Genomic DNA, 18,038 nt, shown 5'->3' with positions numbered 1-18,038 from the left:
TATGACTCGCACGTTCCGCATACGCTGGCCATAAGTTGTAGGCACGTTATGCGATCGTTGACACACGTCGACACACGTTACTTGTAAGTTACTCATAAGTCGAAACGCGTCGAGGTAATGTTTAGCGTACCCGAAACTTATTTCTAACCTATGAGTAATGTGCTTTGAACCCTATGAGTAATGTATCTCCAACGCATATTGACGTATGTAGATGTATTTGACGTCTTCCGGACGAACACAGAAGTTACTGAACGTGTTACAAACTTACAGCTACCGTATAATGGCGTATTGGCAGCATTTAGGGGAATTGGTATATGAAAATGGGGTTCACACAGGAGGAACCCGTCAGTGTTCCAGACTCCATGTTTTTTTTGTTTTTGTTTTTTCTTCGGCATGACTGTGATGTTGACACTGATTTCTGGTGCGGTTATGATTTATATCGTTGAGCGGCAGCCTCTTCTTCTTCTTCCTCTTTCGGCTTGCTCCCGTTAGGGGTCGCCACAGCGGACCAACTGTCTCCATTTCGCTCTATCCTCCACATCTTCCATTGACACTCCAACCACCCGCATGTCCGCCCTCACTGCATCCATGAACCTCTTCTTTGGCCTTCCTCTTCTCCTCCTGCCTGGCGGCTCCATCTTCAACATCCTTCTCCCGATATACTCCGTTTCCCTCCTGTGCACATGTCCAAACCATCTCAATCTCGCCTCTCTCACTTTGTCTCCAAACCGTCCTACCTGCGCTGTCCCTCTAATACACTCATTTCTTATCCTATCCATCCTCGTCACTCCCAACGAGAATCGCAGCATCTTTAACTCTGCCACCTCCAGCTCTGCTTCCTGTCTTTTGTTAGCGCCACCGCCTCCAAACCATACAACATAGCTGGTCTCACTACCGTCTTGTATACTTTCCCTTCACTCTTGCAGCTACCCTTCTGTCACAAATCACTCCTGCAACTCTTCTCCACCCACTCCATCCTGCCTGCACTCTCTTTTTCACTTCTCTCCCACGCTCTGCGTTACTTTGGACAGTTGATCCCAAGTATTTAAACCAATCCACCTTCCCCACCTCAACTCCTTGCAACTGCACCATACCACCACCCTCCCTCTCATTTACGCACATGTACTCCGTCTTACTCCCTACTGACTAACATTCCCCTTCTCTCCAGTGCGTACCTCCACCTCTCAAGGCTCGATTCAGCCTGCTCCCTACTCTCCCTACAGATCATGATGTCATCCGCGAACATCATGGTCCATAGAACTCAGTCTGATCTCGTCCGTCAACCTGTCCATCACCATTGCAAACAGGAAAGGGCTCAGAGTCGATCCTTGGTGCAATCCCACTTTAACCTTAAACCGGTCCGTCATTCCTACACGCACACCTCACCGCTGTCACACTGTCCTCATACATATCTTGCACGATCCTCACATACTTCTCCAACACTCCCGACTTCCTCATACAATACCACAACTCCTCTCTTGGCACCCTATCATAAGCTTTCTCTAAATCCACAAACACACAATGTAACTCTTTCTGGCCTTCCCTATACTTCTCCATCAACATTCTCAAAGCAAACATCGCATCAGTGGTGCTCTTTCCTGGCATAAACCCATATTGCTGCTCACAAATCGTCACCTCTCCTCTCAACCGAGCTTCCACTACTCTTTCCCACAACTTCATGGTGTGGCTTAACAACTTTTATCCCTCTGTAATTTCCACAGCTCTGCACATCACCCTTATTCTTGAAAATCGGAACCAGTACACTTAATCTCCACTCCTCCGGCATCCTCTCACTTTCCAAGACTTTATTAAACAATCTGGTTAACAACCCACTACAATCTCTCCTAATCACTTACATGCCTTCACTGGTATACCATCTGGGCCAACCGCCTTTCCACTTTTCATCTTCTTCATAGCAGTCCCCACTTCATCCTTACTGATCCACCCCACTTCCAGATTCACTATCTCCACCTCTTCCAACCTTCTCTCTCTCTCATTTTCTTCATTCATCAGCTCCTCAAAGTACTCCATCCACCTTCTCAACACACTCTCCTCGCTCGTCAGCACATTCCCATTTGCGTCCTTTATCACCCTAACCTGCAGCACATCCTTCCCAGCTCGGTCCCTCTGTCTTGCCAATCGGTATAAATCCTTTTCCCCTTCTTTTGTATCCAACTTCTCATACAGCTCGTCATATGCCTTTTCCTTGGCCTTAGCCACCTCTCTTTTGCTTTTCGGCGCCACTCCTTGTACTCCTGCCGACTTTCTTCATCTCTCTGACTATCCCCACTTCTTTTTCGCCAACCCCTTCTTCCTTATACTTTCCTGTACTTCCTCATTCCACCACCAAGTCTCCTTATCTTCCTTCCTCTGTCCAGATGTCACACCAAGTACCTTCCTAGCTATCTCCCCTCACAACTTCTGCTGTCGTTGCCCAATCATCCCACCCATCTTTACCACCATCCAACGCCTGTCTCACCTCCTCCCTAAATTTCACGCAACAGTCTTCCTCCTTCAGCTTCCACCATCTGGTCCTTGGTTCAGCCCTCACTCTCTTCCTCAATCTCACCTCTAAAGTCATCCTACAGACCACCAATCGATGCTGTCGAGCTACACTCTCCCCTACCACAACCTTACAGTCACTAATCTCTTTCAGGTTGCATCTCCCTACTTAAGATGTAATCCACCTGTGTGCACTTTCCTCCACTCTTGTATGTCACCCTGTGTTCCTCCTTCTTCTTGAAATACGTGTTTACCACTGCCATTTCCATTCTTTTTGCAAACTCTACCACCATTTGCCCTTCCACATTTCTCTTGTTGAGACCATACCTCCCCATCACCTCCTCATCCTCTTTATTCCCTTCCCCAACATGTCCATTGAAATCTGCTCCAATCACCACTCTTTCATCCTTGGATACACTCTCCACCACTTCATCTAACTCACTCCAGAAATCTTCTTTATATTCCATCTCACACCCCATATGTGGGGCATATGCACTGATGACATTCATCATCACCCCTTCAATTTCCAACTTCACACTCATCACTCGGTCAGACACCACTCCTCACCTCCAATACCCTCTTGACATGATCTTCCTTCAGGATTATCCCGACACCATTTCTCCTCCCATCCACACCATGGTAGAACAGTTTGAAACCACCTCCAATGCTCCTCGCCTTACTCCCCATCCACTTGGTCTCTTGTACACACAGTATGTCCACTTTTCTTCTCTCCATCATATCAGCCAACTCTCGCCCTTTGCCAGTCATCGTCCCAACATTCAGAGTTCCAACTCTCACCTCCACACTTCTACCCTTCCCCCTCTCCCACTGCCTCCGGACTCGCCTTCCCCGTCTCCTTCTCCTCCTTCGCCCAGCAGTAGCACAATTTCCACTGGTACCCTGCTGACCACCGGTACCGGTGGCGGTCGTTGGTAACCCGGGCCTCGACCCGATCCGGTATGGAAATTCGTTTTGTTGTCCGCATAATGATTTGGCATAGGTTTTACGCGGATGCCCTTCCTGGACGCAACCCTGGTCGCCTCTTACGACACACAGGGATATGGTACACCTATTCTAACCGGGGCATACACCGGGCCCAGTACAACTGGTGCTCATTTCGCCGACCTCGGAAGGATGGCAGGCTGAGTCAACCCCCTGGTGTTTTCGACTTGGTTTATATATATTTATATATATACATATATATATATATATATATATATATATATATATATATATATATATATATATATATATACATATACACATTATATATATACATATATATATATATATATACATATACATACATATATTAATTCAATGTCCCAACGGGGCTTGAACTCAGGACCTCTTGGGTCCCAAGCCACTGCCCTAACCACTGCGCCAACACCAGGCTTATTTTTGAGCGGCAGCCTATTAATTATATATATATACATATACACATTATATATATACATATATATATATATATACATATACATACATATATTAATTCAATGTCCCAACGGGGCTTGAACTCAGGACCTCTTGGGTCCCAAGCCACTGCCCTAACCACTGCGCCAACACCAGGCTTATTTTTGAGCGGCAGCCTATTAATTAAATTATGTTATAACCGCACGAGAAATCGAAGTGTCAACATCACCGTCATGCCGAAGAAAAAAAAAAAAACAAAAACCATGGAGTCTGGAACACTGATGCTAAACATTACCTCGACGTGTTTCGACTTATGAGTAACTTACAAGTAACGTGCCGACAACACGTTACTCATTGGTTAGAAATAAGTTTCGGGTATGCTAAACATTACCTCGACGTGTTTCGACTTATGAGTAACTTACAAGTGACGTGTGTCAACGATCGCATAACGTGCCTACAACTTATGGTCAGCGTATACGGATTGTGTGAGTCATACGCTGGCATGTTGAGCATGTTTTGAGCATCATCAAATTTTTGAGCATGTTAAAATTTGTCGACGAGTTCGGCGTACTACGACATATGCCAGCGTGCTTCAGCGTGCTCTTAACGTATACAAAACTTACCCATAACTTACCCATAAAAAAGCGTTTTAGACAAATTTTTCATACGTCAGCATACGCTGGCTAAATCGTTAAGGTGTGACAGCGGCTTAAGCAAGGGTATGAATAACTCTGGACATGACTTCTTTTGTAAATCTATCAATAAAATACCCCCAAAACAATGTATTTCTTGAAATGTCTCTTGCAGTGATTCTTTCAACTGTTTGTCACATTCTTATGTAACTTAAGCCAGAAGAAACTCATTCCTCAAATAACACGATTGAAAAATACTCCAAATTTGGTAAGGGTATGAATAATTTTGGACATATATATATATATATATATATATATATATATATATATATATATATATATATATATATATATATATTGTTGCGGATTTCGCGCCCGCCGGCGTGCGAACGGCCACGTAACTCGAATCGCGGCACGTCGCCCACCGGACGGACAATCCAGTCGTGACCCTCTCGGACTAACGCCGGGAACCAGTCACGGGTGGACCTTTTGGTCTCACCGCGATCGAGCCAATCAGCCCCCGCGTGGGATAGGGTTGCTCGCCAAATTCGACCTACCTAAGTACCCACGCGGAGGGTAGACCGGGCGATCGCACCTCGCCGCAGGTCGACTTCGGACACGGGCCACTTAAGCGACCCGTTCCGTACTATCAGAATAACCGAGCGGTGTTATCGTCGACCTCGACGGTTCGATTAATTATCGGGCGTATTCAGCCCACTACCAACCCTTTACGTGAAGCAAGATGAGGGTTCAATGGGGGAAAAGACGAAGCGAAGCGGGAGAACAGTTCAACAATAAAAGCACATTTATTCGCGGCACACGGGAAGCACACAAATACAATTCCACCAAATGCACACACAAAAAAAAGAAAACACAATTCCATTTACACAAAAAGCAAACATAAAAGTGAAAACACAGTGCAGAGCTAATACCGACTACCGAGCACACGGCAACACTTATACAATTCTACTTCACAGACGGCGCCGACAACACATACCCAAAACCAAGGAAAGAATATCCCCAAGAATGAGGCGGGCCTGAGGCCGAGACCGGGTCGCGCCTACCCGTCTGGTGATGAGACGCGGAGCGGCGATGGCCCCGCAACCCGCGGGCCTCGTGGACGGTGTCTGGTAGGGGGTGGGAACGGGGCCCCCTTGGTCGCACTATCTCAGCGCGGGGGGAAACAGGAGGGGGTTGCTGATGCTCGGGGTATAGAGGATCTTTATTATCCCTGGTGTGCGTCTCCACCTCGGCCAGGTCGCGCTGCCGGCCTCCCTCGGGCGTGCAGCTCCTGGCACCGACGCGAGCACCCCTCGTCCGACTCTCTTCAGCTTCTCCAGCCACTGCAGGCTTCGGGCTCCAGACTTCCACACTCGTCCCCTCCGTTCCGACTCCTTCTCGTTCTCGTTCTCCTTTTCGTTCTCGTTCTCCTTCTTCTGACTGACGAACACCGTCCTTTTATCCCCCCGTAACTTCGCCTTTGACCCCCTCCCTTTGACCTTTCACCTCGCTCCCCATTGGCCCGAGAAAAAGTGGGCGTGAAGGCTTTTTGATCCACAAATTTGCATATATCGATCGTTCTGGAGGCGGGGCCAAATCGCCCTCGCTCACCGATTGGACGGCAAAAAGTGGGCGTGTGTCGTTTTTGATCCGTTTTTGAAGCACAAAATCCGTGATTTTGTACACGCTGTTCGACGCGCGCTCTGCACGAATCCAACACCGGTACCCACAGCGGGGCAAGAACGGTGGCGATGCTACGGTTGCGAGGTGTGACGTGAAGGTCGTGGCGGTTGTGGTGAAGCGGTGGTTGTGGTCGGTGGTTGATGTTGTGGTTGTGATCATGGCGGTTGGTCCAAAATAAAGATAGTGAAAGAAAAACGGCTATCCTGAAGAGTCGCAGCTCGCATAAATGACATGTATTCCCACTAGACAACGGGTTTGGACCTAACTACACATGTACTTACCGAGATACCTCACCTAAGGGACCTGAATGGTGGTTTGCGAATCTGGTAACCACAACAATATATATATATATATACATATATACATATATACATATATATATATATATATATATATATATATATATATATACATATATACATATATACATATATATTTTATATATTGTTACGAATTTGGGAATTCGATTGCACACAACATACAGGTTCCTTTAGTCAGCTATGTCGATAAGTGCTTGTTCCCTAGATAGCTCACCTTTCATTGTTTAAATGTTCAGAAATCGATTAGATGTGCTGCGGATCGATTTAATAGTTAGGGAACGAACGATGGAGACATCCCTCCCCCTCTTCTGCGAAGAGGAAGAACCCTGCCGTCCCGTGACTCATGATGTCAACAACTCCCTCCCACCCGTGGCTGAGCGGGGATGGAGCACGAGGGCATGAGTCACGCCGGGAGTGGGGGAAGGGCGGGAGAAGGATAAGAGATCTTTTCTTTTGTTTGTGGGGGAGTTGGAGTAGTAGGTTTTTTTGCTTCGGCAGAGAGTAGCCGTTCAGCAGACCTTTGGGTCCTGTTTGGCTTTGGTTAGGGTTGAGGCCTTCGGAAGCTTTTTGCTTCGGCTGGCCTCGTGAGCTTCGGCTGAGGCCTGGCTCGGGAGGAGGCTTTTTGGAAGCTCTTTGCTTTGACGGTTCCGTGAGCTTCGGCTTCTGCTTGGCTCAGGAGAGCTTTTTGCTTCAAGCTGCCCTGTTTGGAGGGGAGTAAAGCCGGTCACTCGGCTCGAGCTGCGAGTGGTGGCCTCTTCTTCTTGGTTCGTGGAGCTCTTTGTTCTCCATTTTGGTTCCCGGCTTGGTGCGACTCATCGACCTCTTTGTGGAGGTGGTTCCTCGGGGAAGCGCCGCATCGACGGGAAGGATCGGCGCCACGTCTCACCAGCACGTGTTGAGAAGTGTGGGAGAATTCGCGGGAGCTCGGGAAGGATCACTGCTCACGGCGATTGGATCCAGTTCGCTCTCGCTGGAGCCCGGGTCCGAACAACTTGAAGACCACACGAGGTGGAGAGGTTCGAGATAGGTTCTGGGTTTCAGCTCACCTGTCCTCCGAGCTGGAGCCGGTTATTAAAGGCCTCTGCCACCATTTCTTGGGCGTGAGTGTGTGCGTACGTGTGTCTGTGGGCCCGTCTAATAAGTAGGAACTGTTGTTAAGTGCAAGTGACTGTACATAATAAGTAGACGGTTGTAGTTCTTTTGTTGTGCTTTTGTTGCTTGTATAATTGCATACGTGTTTTGCCTTGTTTAATTGCATACGTGTTTTATTATAATAAATGTCCTTGTGTAAATGTAAACCTGTTCGTTGCGTCCATTCCCCCATTGAAATGCCATCTTGTATTGCGGAATATTAGTTGGTTTTTAAATAACCGATTAATAGAATCGGGTCCGGCGAGGTCTGGCGATAATACCCGCTCGGTTATCCCGGAACGGAACGGATCGCTTAAGCGCTTCGTGTCCAAGCAGGCCTTCGCCGAGGTATGATCCCTCGGTAGGTTACCCGCGCAGGTACTTAGGTATATCGATATTTGGCGATTGACCCTATTTCACGCAGGTAGAATACGGACTGGGCCGTGGTAAGATTAAAAACCCACCCGTGGCTGGTTTCCGGCGTTGATCCAGACTGGATTTTCCGTTCGGTGGGCGAAGCGGCCGCTATTGGTTAGACGCGGTCGTTCGCACGCTGACGGGCGGGAATTCTACAACAATATATATATATATATATATATATATATATATATATATATATATATATATATATATATATATATATATATATATATATATATATATGCCTTCAAAAATCTTCTCTGAAATGGCTAAACAAATTGAGGCAAAAATTTACAGGTGTGATCACCTATCCAGGAGGAACAAAATGTTCTTCACCTATGGCATCATAGGTCACATGGTTTGGCAAGTATGATTTTTTTTTTTTTTTTTTTGAAGAATAAACCTTAAAAAATATTCTCCAGAACAGCTTAACAGATTGAGGGGAAACTTTACCCACATGTTCCCCAAGTCTTGGAGATACCAGTGTGTTAATGAATAATCAATAGGTCACATGTTCTGGCAGCCATATTATATTGAATGAAAAGCTTTTTAAAAATTCCTCTTTTGAACCGCGTTATCGGTCGACGTGAAACTTCACATTTACGATGTAGTAGTCGTGGGGAATATCATGTTTTAAATTTTAACTTGATCGGACGCATGGTCTGACAGCCAGAATTATTGTTTTTACTCTGAGTTCAGGGATTTAATTTGAACTTGGTACAAGTATGTATAATAATGTTGGCGGAGGCATTTCTGTCAATGTCATGACGTCGAAGAGTGCCGTTGTTTTTTTTTTAATGTATGTTTTATTTTACCTTCTCCCATTCATTCCCTTTGCATTTAATCTAGTGTGTTGGATGCACACAGTGTGTTGTTAAAGATATTGAATTCACTTTCACTTCCAGGGACGAGGTAAAGGAGCGCTTTGAAGGAAGGTTGTCACAGGAAATGTCTGGACCAATCTACGAGCTTGTGAGCAGGGTCATGAAAGCACTTGTGAATCGCAAGATCACAGTCCCAGGGAGCTTCACTGGGTCAGTGGCATGTACAAAACATTGTTGAACCGGATAACCACCTCAGCTGGGTTGAGTCTGGTGAAAACAAACAAATACTGTAACCACTTGTGTATAAGCCACACTTTTCCCTAGAAACATCTGATTAAAATTTGGTCTGCGTATTATCCCACGAGAACTAAAGTGAAAACTCTCCAGATTTATCACACCGTAGCAAGACCGACCTTCGTTACTGGGTTACATTGCATCTTAAAAATGCAGTGCATTGTAGGATATCTTTATGCAACATTAAACGTGTAGATTCTTTCGTTCTGAATAACCATTATTTTGATTGAAGAATTGAAATTGTTTGGTTGTCATACATTAGTTTGCTTTCAAAGCCTTTTGTCTCAACTTTTAACAATATACACTGCCATAGCAAGAAAAAAAGTACAACAGACTGCTTGAGAATTACCTTCAGCTCATGAAAGACTTGAAAGACTTGAAAGTTACTAATGAGCTCTTGCTGTGTTAATCTGATAGATATCATGTATCACTCAGTAAGGTTTGTATGTATATTTAACATGCCGCATCGTTCATCATATTGTGTTTCCATACAAGTTATAAATCATCCGTCAGGCTGAATTAAATACCATCGAAAATGGCTCTCTGCAGAGATCGGCAAAACGCTGCTTTTGAGTTGATTAAATTTCCAGTCCTGAACTGGAGTTCATTTTTTGGGTGCAGTTTATAGATATATGTCAACTGCAATTTTCCTGATGAATTTTATCTGAAATGTGTCCTGTTTATTATACAGTCGTGGCTAAAAATATTGGCACCCTTGCACTTTTTTCAAATAATTCACTATTTTCTCTAAAAATAAGTTGAAATTGATGAAAGTATTTTGTGTACACAATTCTCTATTTCACTGTTAATATTGCAGAACCTTGGTTTTTGATTCAGAACTTAATATCTCCTTTTAAATCAGAAAATAAAAATAAATGACATTGACAAAATTATTGACACCCTCAACTTAATATTTGGTAGCACAGCCTTTGGACAAAATAACTGCAGTCAAGTGCTTCCTCTCGCCATGAATGAGCATCCTTCACCCCTCTAGTGGCAGTTTGGCCCACTCTTGTACAAACTGCTCCAGTTCTCCCAGATGTGATGTGTGCCATCTCCCAGCTGCTGTTTTCAGATCTCCCCACAGGTGTTCAATGGGATTTAGATCTGGACTCATTTCTGGCCACTTCAGAACAGTCCAGAATTTTGTCTTGAACCATTCCTGGGTGCTTTTTGAAGTGTGTTTGGGGTCATTGTTCTGCTGCAAGACCCATGACCTTTGACAGAGACCCAGCTTTCTGACACTGGGTTGAATATTGTGCTCCAAAATGCCTCGGTTATCTCCTTATTTCATGATGCCATGTACACATTCAAGGCACCCAGTGCCAGAGGCAGCACAGCAACTCCAAAACATCACTGAACCTCCTCCATGTTTGACTGGAGGGAAGGTGTTCTTTTCTTTGAAGGCTTCATTTTGTTTTCTGTAAACAGAGATGATGTGCTTTACTAAAAAACTAATTTAGTCTCATTTGTCCACAGGACATTCTCCCTGAAGGATTTTGGTTTGTTCAGGTGTGTTTTGGCAAACTCCAGTTGGGCTTTCTTATCTCTCTCTCTGTCTCTCTGTCTCTCTCCTCCCACTTTGCACAGCTGTTGTTCGCTTGGCACACACGTGCAATCTTGAAGGGCTGTTGCTCAGTCCCTGGCGGTACGTGTGGAGCCTGTGTTGCTTCTCCTTTCTCTCTTCTTATCGTCTAATTGTTTTAGTTTTCGTTTTTCTTTACCCCTTTTCTCCTTGTTTTGTCTTATCTATTGAGTGAGAGAGAGAAAGAGCGCACATGGTAGGTGGTGTTTGGGTCTATTTCAGAACCCCTCCCGGTTTTGAGGCCTGGTTTCCATCTGACGTGTTTTGCTAGTTTTAGCCAACGCTTTTGGCTCCCTTTAACAATTCTTGGACCTCGTCCTTATTATTATCATTATTATTTTCCTCCATTTGCCAGTGTCGCTTGTGGTAGGATTCTTTTGTTGATTTAAGCTATTTTTGTTAAAATTACTTTGAGCTATGGCAAACGTTCGTTTGAACCATAGCATGTACGAGTCACTTTCTCCTAAAAATGGCCTCGTGTGTGATCCCCGAGGGAGGTAAAGATTGAGGACGTGTTACTGGCAATTGGAAATATTGTTGGTTTACATAACATCCGTGCAGCCTCTTGAATGAACAAGAAGGTTGTTGTGTTCATTTCCGAGGTGCACATGGTAACCTCTGTGGTGGAGCAAGGCGTTGCCGTACACCCGACCTGTTTCTCCTTGTTTCGCTGCTGGACACACCTGCGGTTAAGGTGAACGTATCTAACGCTCCACCTTTCATTTGGAATGATGATTTGTGTGCTCAATTGAGTAAATTCAGTACGATCGTATCAAAGATCACAATGGTGCCGATACACTCAGGAGGAGGAGAATTTAAACACATGATAACTTTTAAAAGGGTACTGTACATGATATTGCCTGAAAACGAGCAAAAGCTAAACGTCGTTTTACATGCAAGAATTAACGGCCATGTATATAGAATGTATGATGTCATGGCATGTTATCATTGTGGAGCATACGGTCATGTGAAGAACTCCTGTCCCGTTTTGATGAGATCATCAGAAAATCAAGGACAGGAGATTGTTGATCCCCCCCCCTCCCCACTTCATGAGGTGGGTGAAAGGGGAGAATCCTCCTTACCACCTGTTCGTGGGCGAGAAGCAACAGACCCCTCCCCTCCACCTACTGGGGTGTGTGAAATGGTAGAACCCTCCCCACCACATATTGGTGAGCAGCAAACAGTAGGCCCCTCCTCTCTACCCACTAATGTACCAGAAGTGCTTGGTCCCTCGACCTCCATTGTACAGGACTGTACTGATGATAACATCTAGGAGTTCGTGATTGTCTCGAAAAAAAGGGCAAAAACGTTCGTGTCCTGTCGTCAATGAAATAGAGAAAACACAAAGTAAGATACTCGTTGTGTCAGATGGACCGAGCTTGCAGGATGCATCTCATAGAGAATCCCTCTTCGGAACTGGGAATTGAACCAGAACCGAATATAACACTGACTAATTCATTTGCACCACTCGCTGAATTGCCTGAGTTGTACGAGTGTGATGTAGACATTGACAATACTCGTGCCTCTCAGGAGGCTACAAGTGGGGTTTTTGAGAATTTTGGTGTCTGCAGTGATAAAAATGAATCTGTCACTGAGGTGTGCACAAAAGTGTGTGTTTGTGTTTGTGATGCCAAGGCAGATAAGCTGGAAATTCCCTCGGAGGAAATCTGCAGTCCTACCCTTCTGGAACAAAATGCAAGGGATGGTAAGAAAGAGGCTGCATGTGATAGTGGGCAGCTAAATTGGAATGGAAAGATCGATGGTTCAAATTCTATGGAGAGCTGTGATTTGGAAATAAGTTTGGAGTTGGAAGAGAATGACAGAGATGATGAGGTTGACCTCTTCTACCCTGTCAATTAGGGGGTGTTGTGCCCAATAGGACGATGGAGACACCATGGTAACAGAATACGAAATTATTAAATTTTTAAATGAAACCTTCAGGAAAAGGCATGTGAGAATTTGGGATTTTTTCCCGAATATCCATGCCTTTTTAAAAACTGCAAAAAATATGATTCATGAACCTCAGCAAGTTATGATTTCAGAACTTCAATTCTAGCGGTTGAGGAAGTGTGCCACTAAGGCCGGAAAAGAACTCCAAGAGCAGTAGTAGTAGTAGTAGTAGTAGTAGTAGGTTCTAAAAATAAATAAATGAAGGTAGCATCCCTCAACATAAATGGAGGATGCAGCTGTGTGCGTCGCCTCGAGGTGTTGCAGATGTTTAAGAAAAAAAAAATTGATATTCTATTGTTACAAGAGACACACACCAACCAACCTTGTGAGGACGAGTGGTGCAGGGTTTTTAAAGGTTGCCTTTTTTTCTCCAGTGCCTTTAAGGATGCTAAGGCAGGTGTGGCAATTATTGTGCACCCTAAAGTCCAACCCTCAAAGATTTCTTGTAGGGTGGTCTGTAAAGGATTCTTAATTGCTGTAGAATTGATAAGCAGCAATCAAAAAATTTGTATTATTGATGTGTATTGCCTGAGCGACAGTGCTGAAAGGATTCTATTCCTTCCAAAGTTAGCAGGTTTTCTAAACACTGACTTGACTAGTCTAATTTGTATGGGGGAGATTATAACTGCACACTCAACCCCCGACTGGACAGGAATACTCCTGAGCCCCATCCACCCAGTGCAATGGTTTTGGCAAAACTTGTACAAAAATTTAAATTTCGGGATGTTTGGCGTCTGCAAAACCCAAACACCCGTCGATATACATGGGTGTGCTGTTCAAAGAACCAGATAACCATGGGCCGACTGGACAGACTCTATGTAAACCAGGGAATGGTGAATCTGGTTGAGAGAACAAGCATGAGTCCATCTGGCTTTTCTGATCATCATATGATTGCAATGGAATATATGTTACCCTTTAATTGTTGTAACAGTGCATACTGGACTTTCAATGTTAAGTTATTACATGATGTACAGTTTGAAAATGCCTTCAGACTGGTATGGAAGAAGTTAGAACAACAAAAGTGTTCCTTTCCTAATACCCGGCAGTGGTGGGACTGTACAAAATCCCAAGTTCGGATTTTCTGTCAACAATATTGCTCACATACCACCAGTAATGCATCTGGGTTGACAAGTGCTCTCAAAGAAGATGTACTGAAATATGAGCAAGAAGCTGGAGCATCCAGTAGAAGTGATCACCATCAGCAGTTGGTGGAAAAAGAAGACTTTACTGGCTGAACTAGTCAAGGAGCGTGTGTCTGGAGCAATGGTTCATCTTCGGATGAGCAGAATTCAGCTGGAGACTCCAAATAAGGAATTCTTCAACCTTGAGAAGGCTGTCAAGACCTCTCGGCAGATTCAGAGCTTGCACTCTCCTAATGGTGTTTTGACTTGCCAGAGTGACATTAAGCGTTCGATACAGGTTTTCTACTCAAATCTGTTTACACCGAGAACTGTGGACAAACAACTATAAATGAGGTAATTGAACTTCTTCCATCCCTTTCTCAAGAACAGCAACAGCAACTCGAATGTGACATTTCGTTTGAGGAGCTCACTGCGGCATTAAAACTGCTTGAGGACGGCAAAGCCCTCGGGCTTGATGGACTTGCTGCTGAATTCTACAAAGCTTTTTGGAACTTTTTGGGTCCTGCTCTAATGGAGACCCTGCTTGAAAGCTTAGATCAGGGTGAATTGCCCCTAAGCTGCAGGAGAGCTGTTTTGTGTCTCCTCCCAAAGAAAGGGGATTTGCAGCAACTTACAAACTGGTGGCCTGTTTCATTGCTAAACACTGATTACAAGATCGTATCAAAAGTGCTTGCAATGCGTCTTAAAAATGTCATCTCTCTCCTGATTGGAAAAGAACAAATGTATTGCATATTTGATCGATCCATTTATGACAGTATTTTTTTTTAGTTCGAGATTTAATTACCATCGGTCAAACCGTGCCTCAGGGGTTTGGGTTGTTACTCCTGGATCAGGAAAAAGCCTTTGACAGTGTGGATCATTCTTTCTTATTTGTGGTCCTTAATAGAGCAGGTTTTGGGGGAAAAATTAATATCCTGCATAAAACTTTTGTACAGAAATGCATCATTCCTGCTAAAAGTAAACAATAGTTTGTGCCATCCCTTTCCTTTTCAGCGTGGTATCCGTCAGGGTTGTCCACTGTCAGGCATGTTGTACACACTTTCTGTTGAACCTCCACTGGCTATCCTTCGTACCTCACTGTCTGTGTTATCCTTGTCAAACGGTCCAAACATTTTTATCTCTGCTTATGCAGATAACCTGTGTGTTGTGGTCAAAACCCCAAAATATGTCAGTGAGCTATCCCATTGTCTTGCCAAATTTGAACTTGCCTCATCAGCAAGAGTAAATTGGAACAAGAGCGTAGCTCTTTGGCGACACCCAAATGCACTCCCTTCATCACACTCCTCGTGTGCACCTCTCCCAACTCTTCCAGGAGGAGTGTTATGGAACACAGATGGGTTTAAATACTTAGGAATCCATTTGGGAACTACGAGCTATATCCAAAGGAATTGGGATGGTTTCCTCGCCAATATAAAGCAGAAACTATCAAGGTGGAAAGGAATGCTCCAGTTCTTGTCACTTAATGCGTGGGTAACGGTTATTAATAACCTAATACTTCCAACCGTATGGCACAAGGTTATCGCACTCCAGCCTCCTCAAGCTGTGATCACAATCATTCAGAAGAGTCTGATTGATTTTTTTCTGGGGAGGCCACCACTGGCTCAAGCCAAATGTATTGTGCAGGCCATGAATGTCTGGTGGCCAAAACTTGGTGTACATCCTGAGTCGTATCATGGCTTTTCGACTCGTGTCAATAAAACGCCAACTCTTTGGTGAAGTTGTGTCCTGGCGTCCTCTCACCAATACCTTGCTTCGGCAAATGGGTGGTTTGGATTATGACCGGGAACTCTTCCACATAGACCTAAAGCAGGTTGCTGGAGCTCAGCTCCCTGCGTTTCATCAATCTCTTCTGAATGCTTGGCAAGCTCTTGGAGTGCAGTGGCTCGAGATCTCATATGATGCCAGGAAATTTGTGCATGAGCCACTATTCCAAAACATATTATTTGCTGGAATATCTACCAGCCGATCCTTCATAAAGTACTTCACAAATAGTGGAATAAATAAAGTGTGAGATCCTCTGGAACCTTCCTTGAAACAATGGTTGCCTGCTGGCTCAATTTCCAAAAAAATTGGATTGCATTCAATGAGAGTAGTGGGTGAGGTCATGAGGATAATAACCCAGACTTTCCAACATTTAAATATTGGGTGGTATTGGGGTAAGTGAAGAAGTTGATTTTTGCCAAAATTTTCCTGTTAACTGTCAATCACTACCCAAAAACACCATGATGTGTTCTCTTCAAACAGTGATGAGTCTGGTGTGTTCCACGTCATGGGGAAAAAAAACATTATATTGTATTTGTCGAGAAGTGTGTTTACCGGGCTGTACGACACCGTTAAGAAACCACTGGAAAGAGACCTTACCTGCAGGAGCTTTTCTTACTCCCAATTGGAAGGTGATGTACAAATTTCCGACCGTTGGTCGCACGGGAGACTTAAATTGGAGACTGGTCCATCAAGCCTTGGCCCTGGCTACAGAAATTTAACCCCTCTGTGTCTAATTCATGCCCTTTCTGTATGAGTATCGGAAATCCGAATCATGCGTTCAATTAGTGCAAGAGGTTGACACCTCTGTTTCTGCACCTGAGTTGGATTTTTTGTAAATATAAAATTGTTTTTTCCTTTCCAATCTTTATTTATGGGCTTGCTCTCAACACAGGAAACAAATCTGTGTTTTTGTTTTTGAATTTTTTACTTGGAATTGCTAAGCTTGCAATTTATAAGATGAGGAAAGCCAGATTGGTAAATAAGAAAAATGAAAATGCAATTTTTTGTTTCAAAGGCATGGTGTCTGCTCTTATAAAACTAGAACATGCATATCATGTAAACATGGGTAGTCTTCTGGTATTTGAAGACTTATGGTGCAGTGGTGGTGTCTTCTGTAAATATGTTGAGGATGAAGTTCACATTTTTTGTGAGTTGTAACAATATCATTGACTCTTGAACTTTCATTGTTTTTGTGACTCTGCTGGAGCACCTATACTTTAAGAATGGCCTCTGCGTCTCCGTCTGCGTCTGCGTCTGCGTCTGCCTCTCCGTCTCTCTCTCTCTCTCTGCGTCTCTCTCTCTCTCTCTCTCTGTGTCTCCGTCTCTCTCTCTCTCTCTCTCTCTCTCTCTCTCTCTCTCTCTCTCTCTCTCTCTCTCTCTCTCTCTCTCTCTCTCTCTCTCTCTCTCTCTCTCTCTCTCTCTCTCTCTCTCTCTCTCTCTCTCTCTCTCTCTCTCTCTCTCTCTCTCTCTCTCTCTCTCTCTCTCTCTCTCTCTCTCTCTCTCTCTCTCTCTCTCTCTCTCTCTCTCTCTCTCTCTCTCTCTCTCTCTCTCTCTCTCTCTCTCTCTCTCTCTCTCTCTCTGCGTCTCTCTCTCTCTCTCTCTCTCTCTCTCTCTCTCTCTCTCTCTCTCTCTCTCTCTCTCTCTCTCTCTCTCTCTCTCTCTCTCTGTCTCTGTCTCTCTCTCTCTCTCTCTCTCTGTCTCTCTGTCTCTCTGTCTCTCTGTCTCTCTCTCTCTCTCTCTCTCTCTCTCTCTCTCTCTCTCTCTCTCTCTCTCTCTCTCTGTGTCTCTCTCTCTGTGTCTCTCTCTCTGTGTCTCTCTCTCTGTGTCTCTCTCTCTCTCTCTGTCTCTCTCTCTCTCTCTCTCTCTCTCTCTCTCTCTCTCTCTCTCTCTCTCTCTCTCTCTCTCTCTCTCTCTCTCTCTCTCTCTCTCTCTCTCTCTCTCTCTCTCTCTCTCTCTCTCTCTCTCTCTCTCTCTCTCTCTCTCTCTCTCTCTCTCTCTCTCTCTCTCTCTCTCTCTCTCTCTCTCTCTCTCTCTCTCTCTCTCTCTCTCTCTGCGTCTCTCTCTCTCTCTCTCTCTCTCTGCGTCTCTCTCTCTCTCTCTCTCTCTCTCTCTCTCTCTCTCTCTCTCTCTCTCTCTCTCTCTCTCTCTCTCTCTCTCTCTCTCTCTCTCTCTCTCTCTCTCTCTCTCTCTCTCTGTGTCTCTCTCTCTCTCTCTCTCTCTCTCTCTCTCTCTCTCTCTCTCTCTCTCTCTCTCTCTCTCTCTCTCTCTCTCTCTCTCTCTCTCTCTCTCTCTCTCTCTCTCTCTCTCTCTCTCTCTCTCTCTCTCTCTCTCTCTCTCTCTCTCTCTCTCTCTCTCTCTCTCTCTCTCTCTCTCTCTCT

At 44.7% G+C, this 18,038-nt stretch overlaps 1 protein-coding gene across 1 annotated transcript in view; it reads left to right on the top strand.

Annotated features, from left to right (window-relative positions):
• Positions 1–18,038, top strand: part of SSRP1 (structure specific recognition protein 1) — a 105,048-nt gene that overhangs the window by 38,862 nt on the left and 48,148 nt on the right. The window contains exon 7 of the mRNA XM_085881131.1: positions 9,007–9,135. Within this exon, the coding sequence (XP_085737257.1) occupies positions 9,007–9,135 (129 nt within the window). The remainder of the gene's footprint in view (positions 1–9,006; positions 9,136–18,038) is intronic.

Source organism: Eptatretus burgeri, chromosome 5 (assembly GCF_056783735.1).
Source record: "Eptatretus burgeri isolate ZD-2024b chromosome 5, Ebu_testis_v1, whole genome shotgun sequence".
Classification (NCBI taxonomy): Eukaryota; Metazoa; Chordata; class Myxini; order Myxiniformes; family Myxinidae; genus Eptatretus; species Eptatretus burgeri.
The sequence above is the reverse complement of the archived record's forward strand: the minus strand, read 5'-3'. Positions and strand labels throughout refer to the sequence as shown.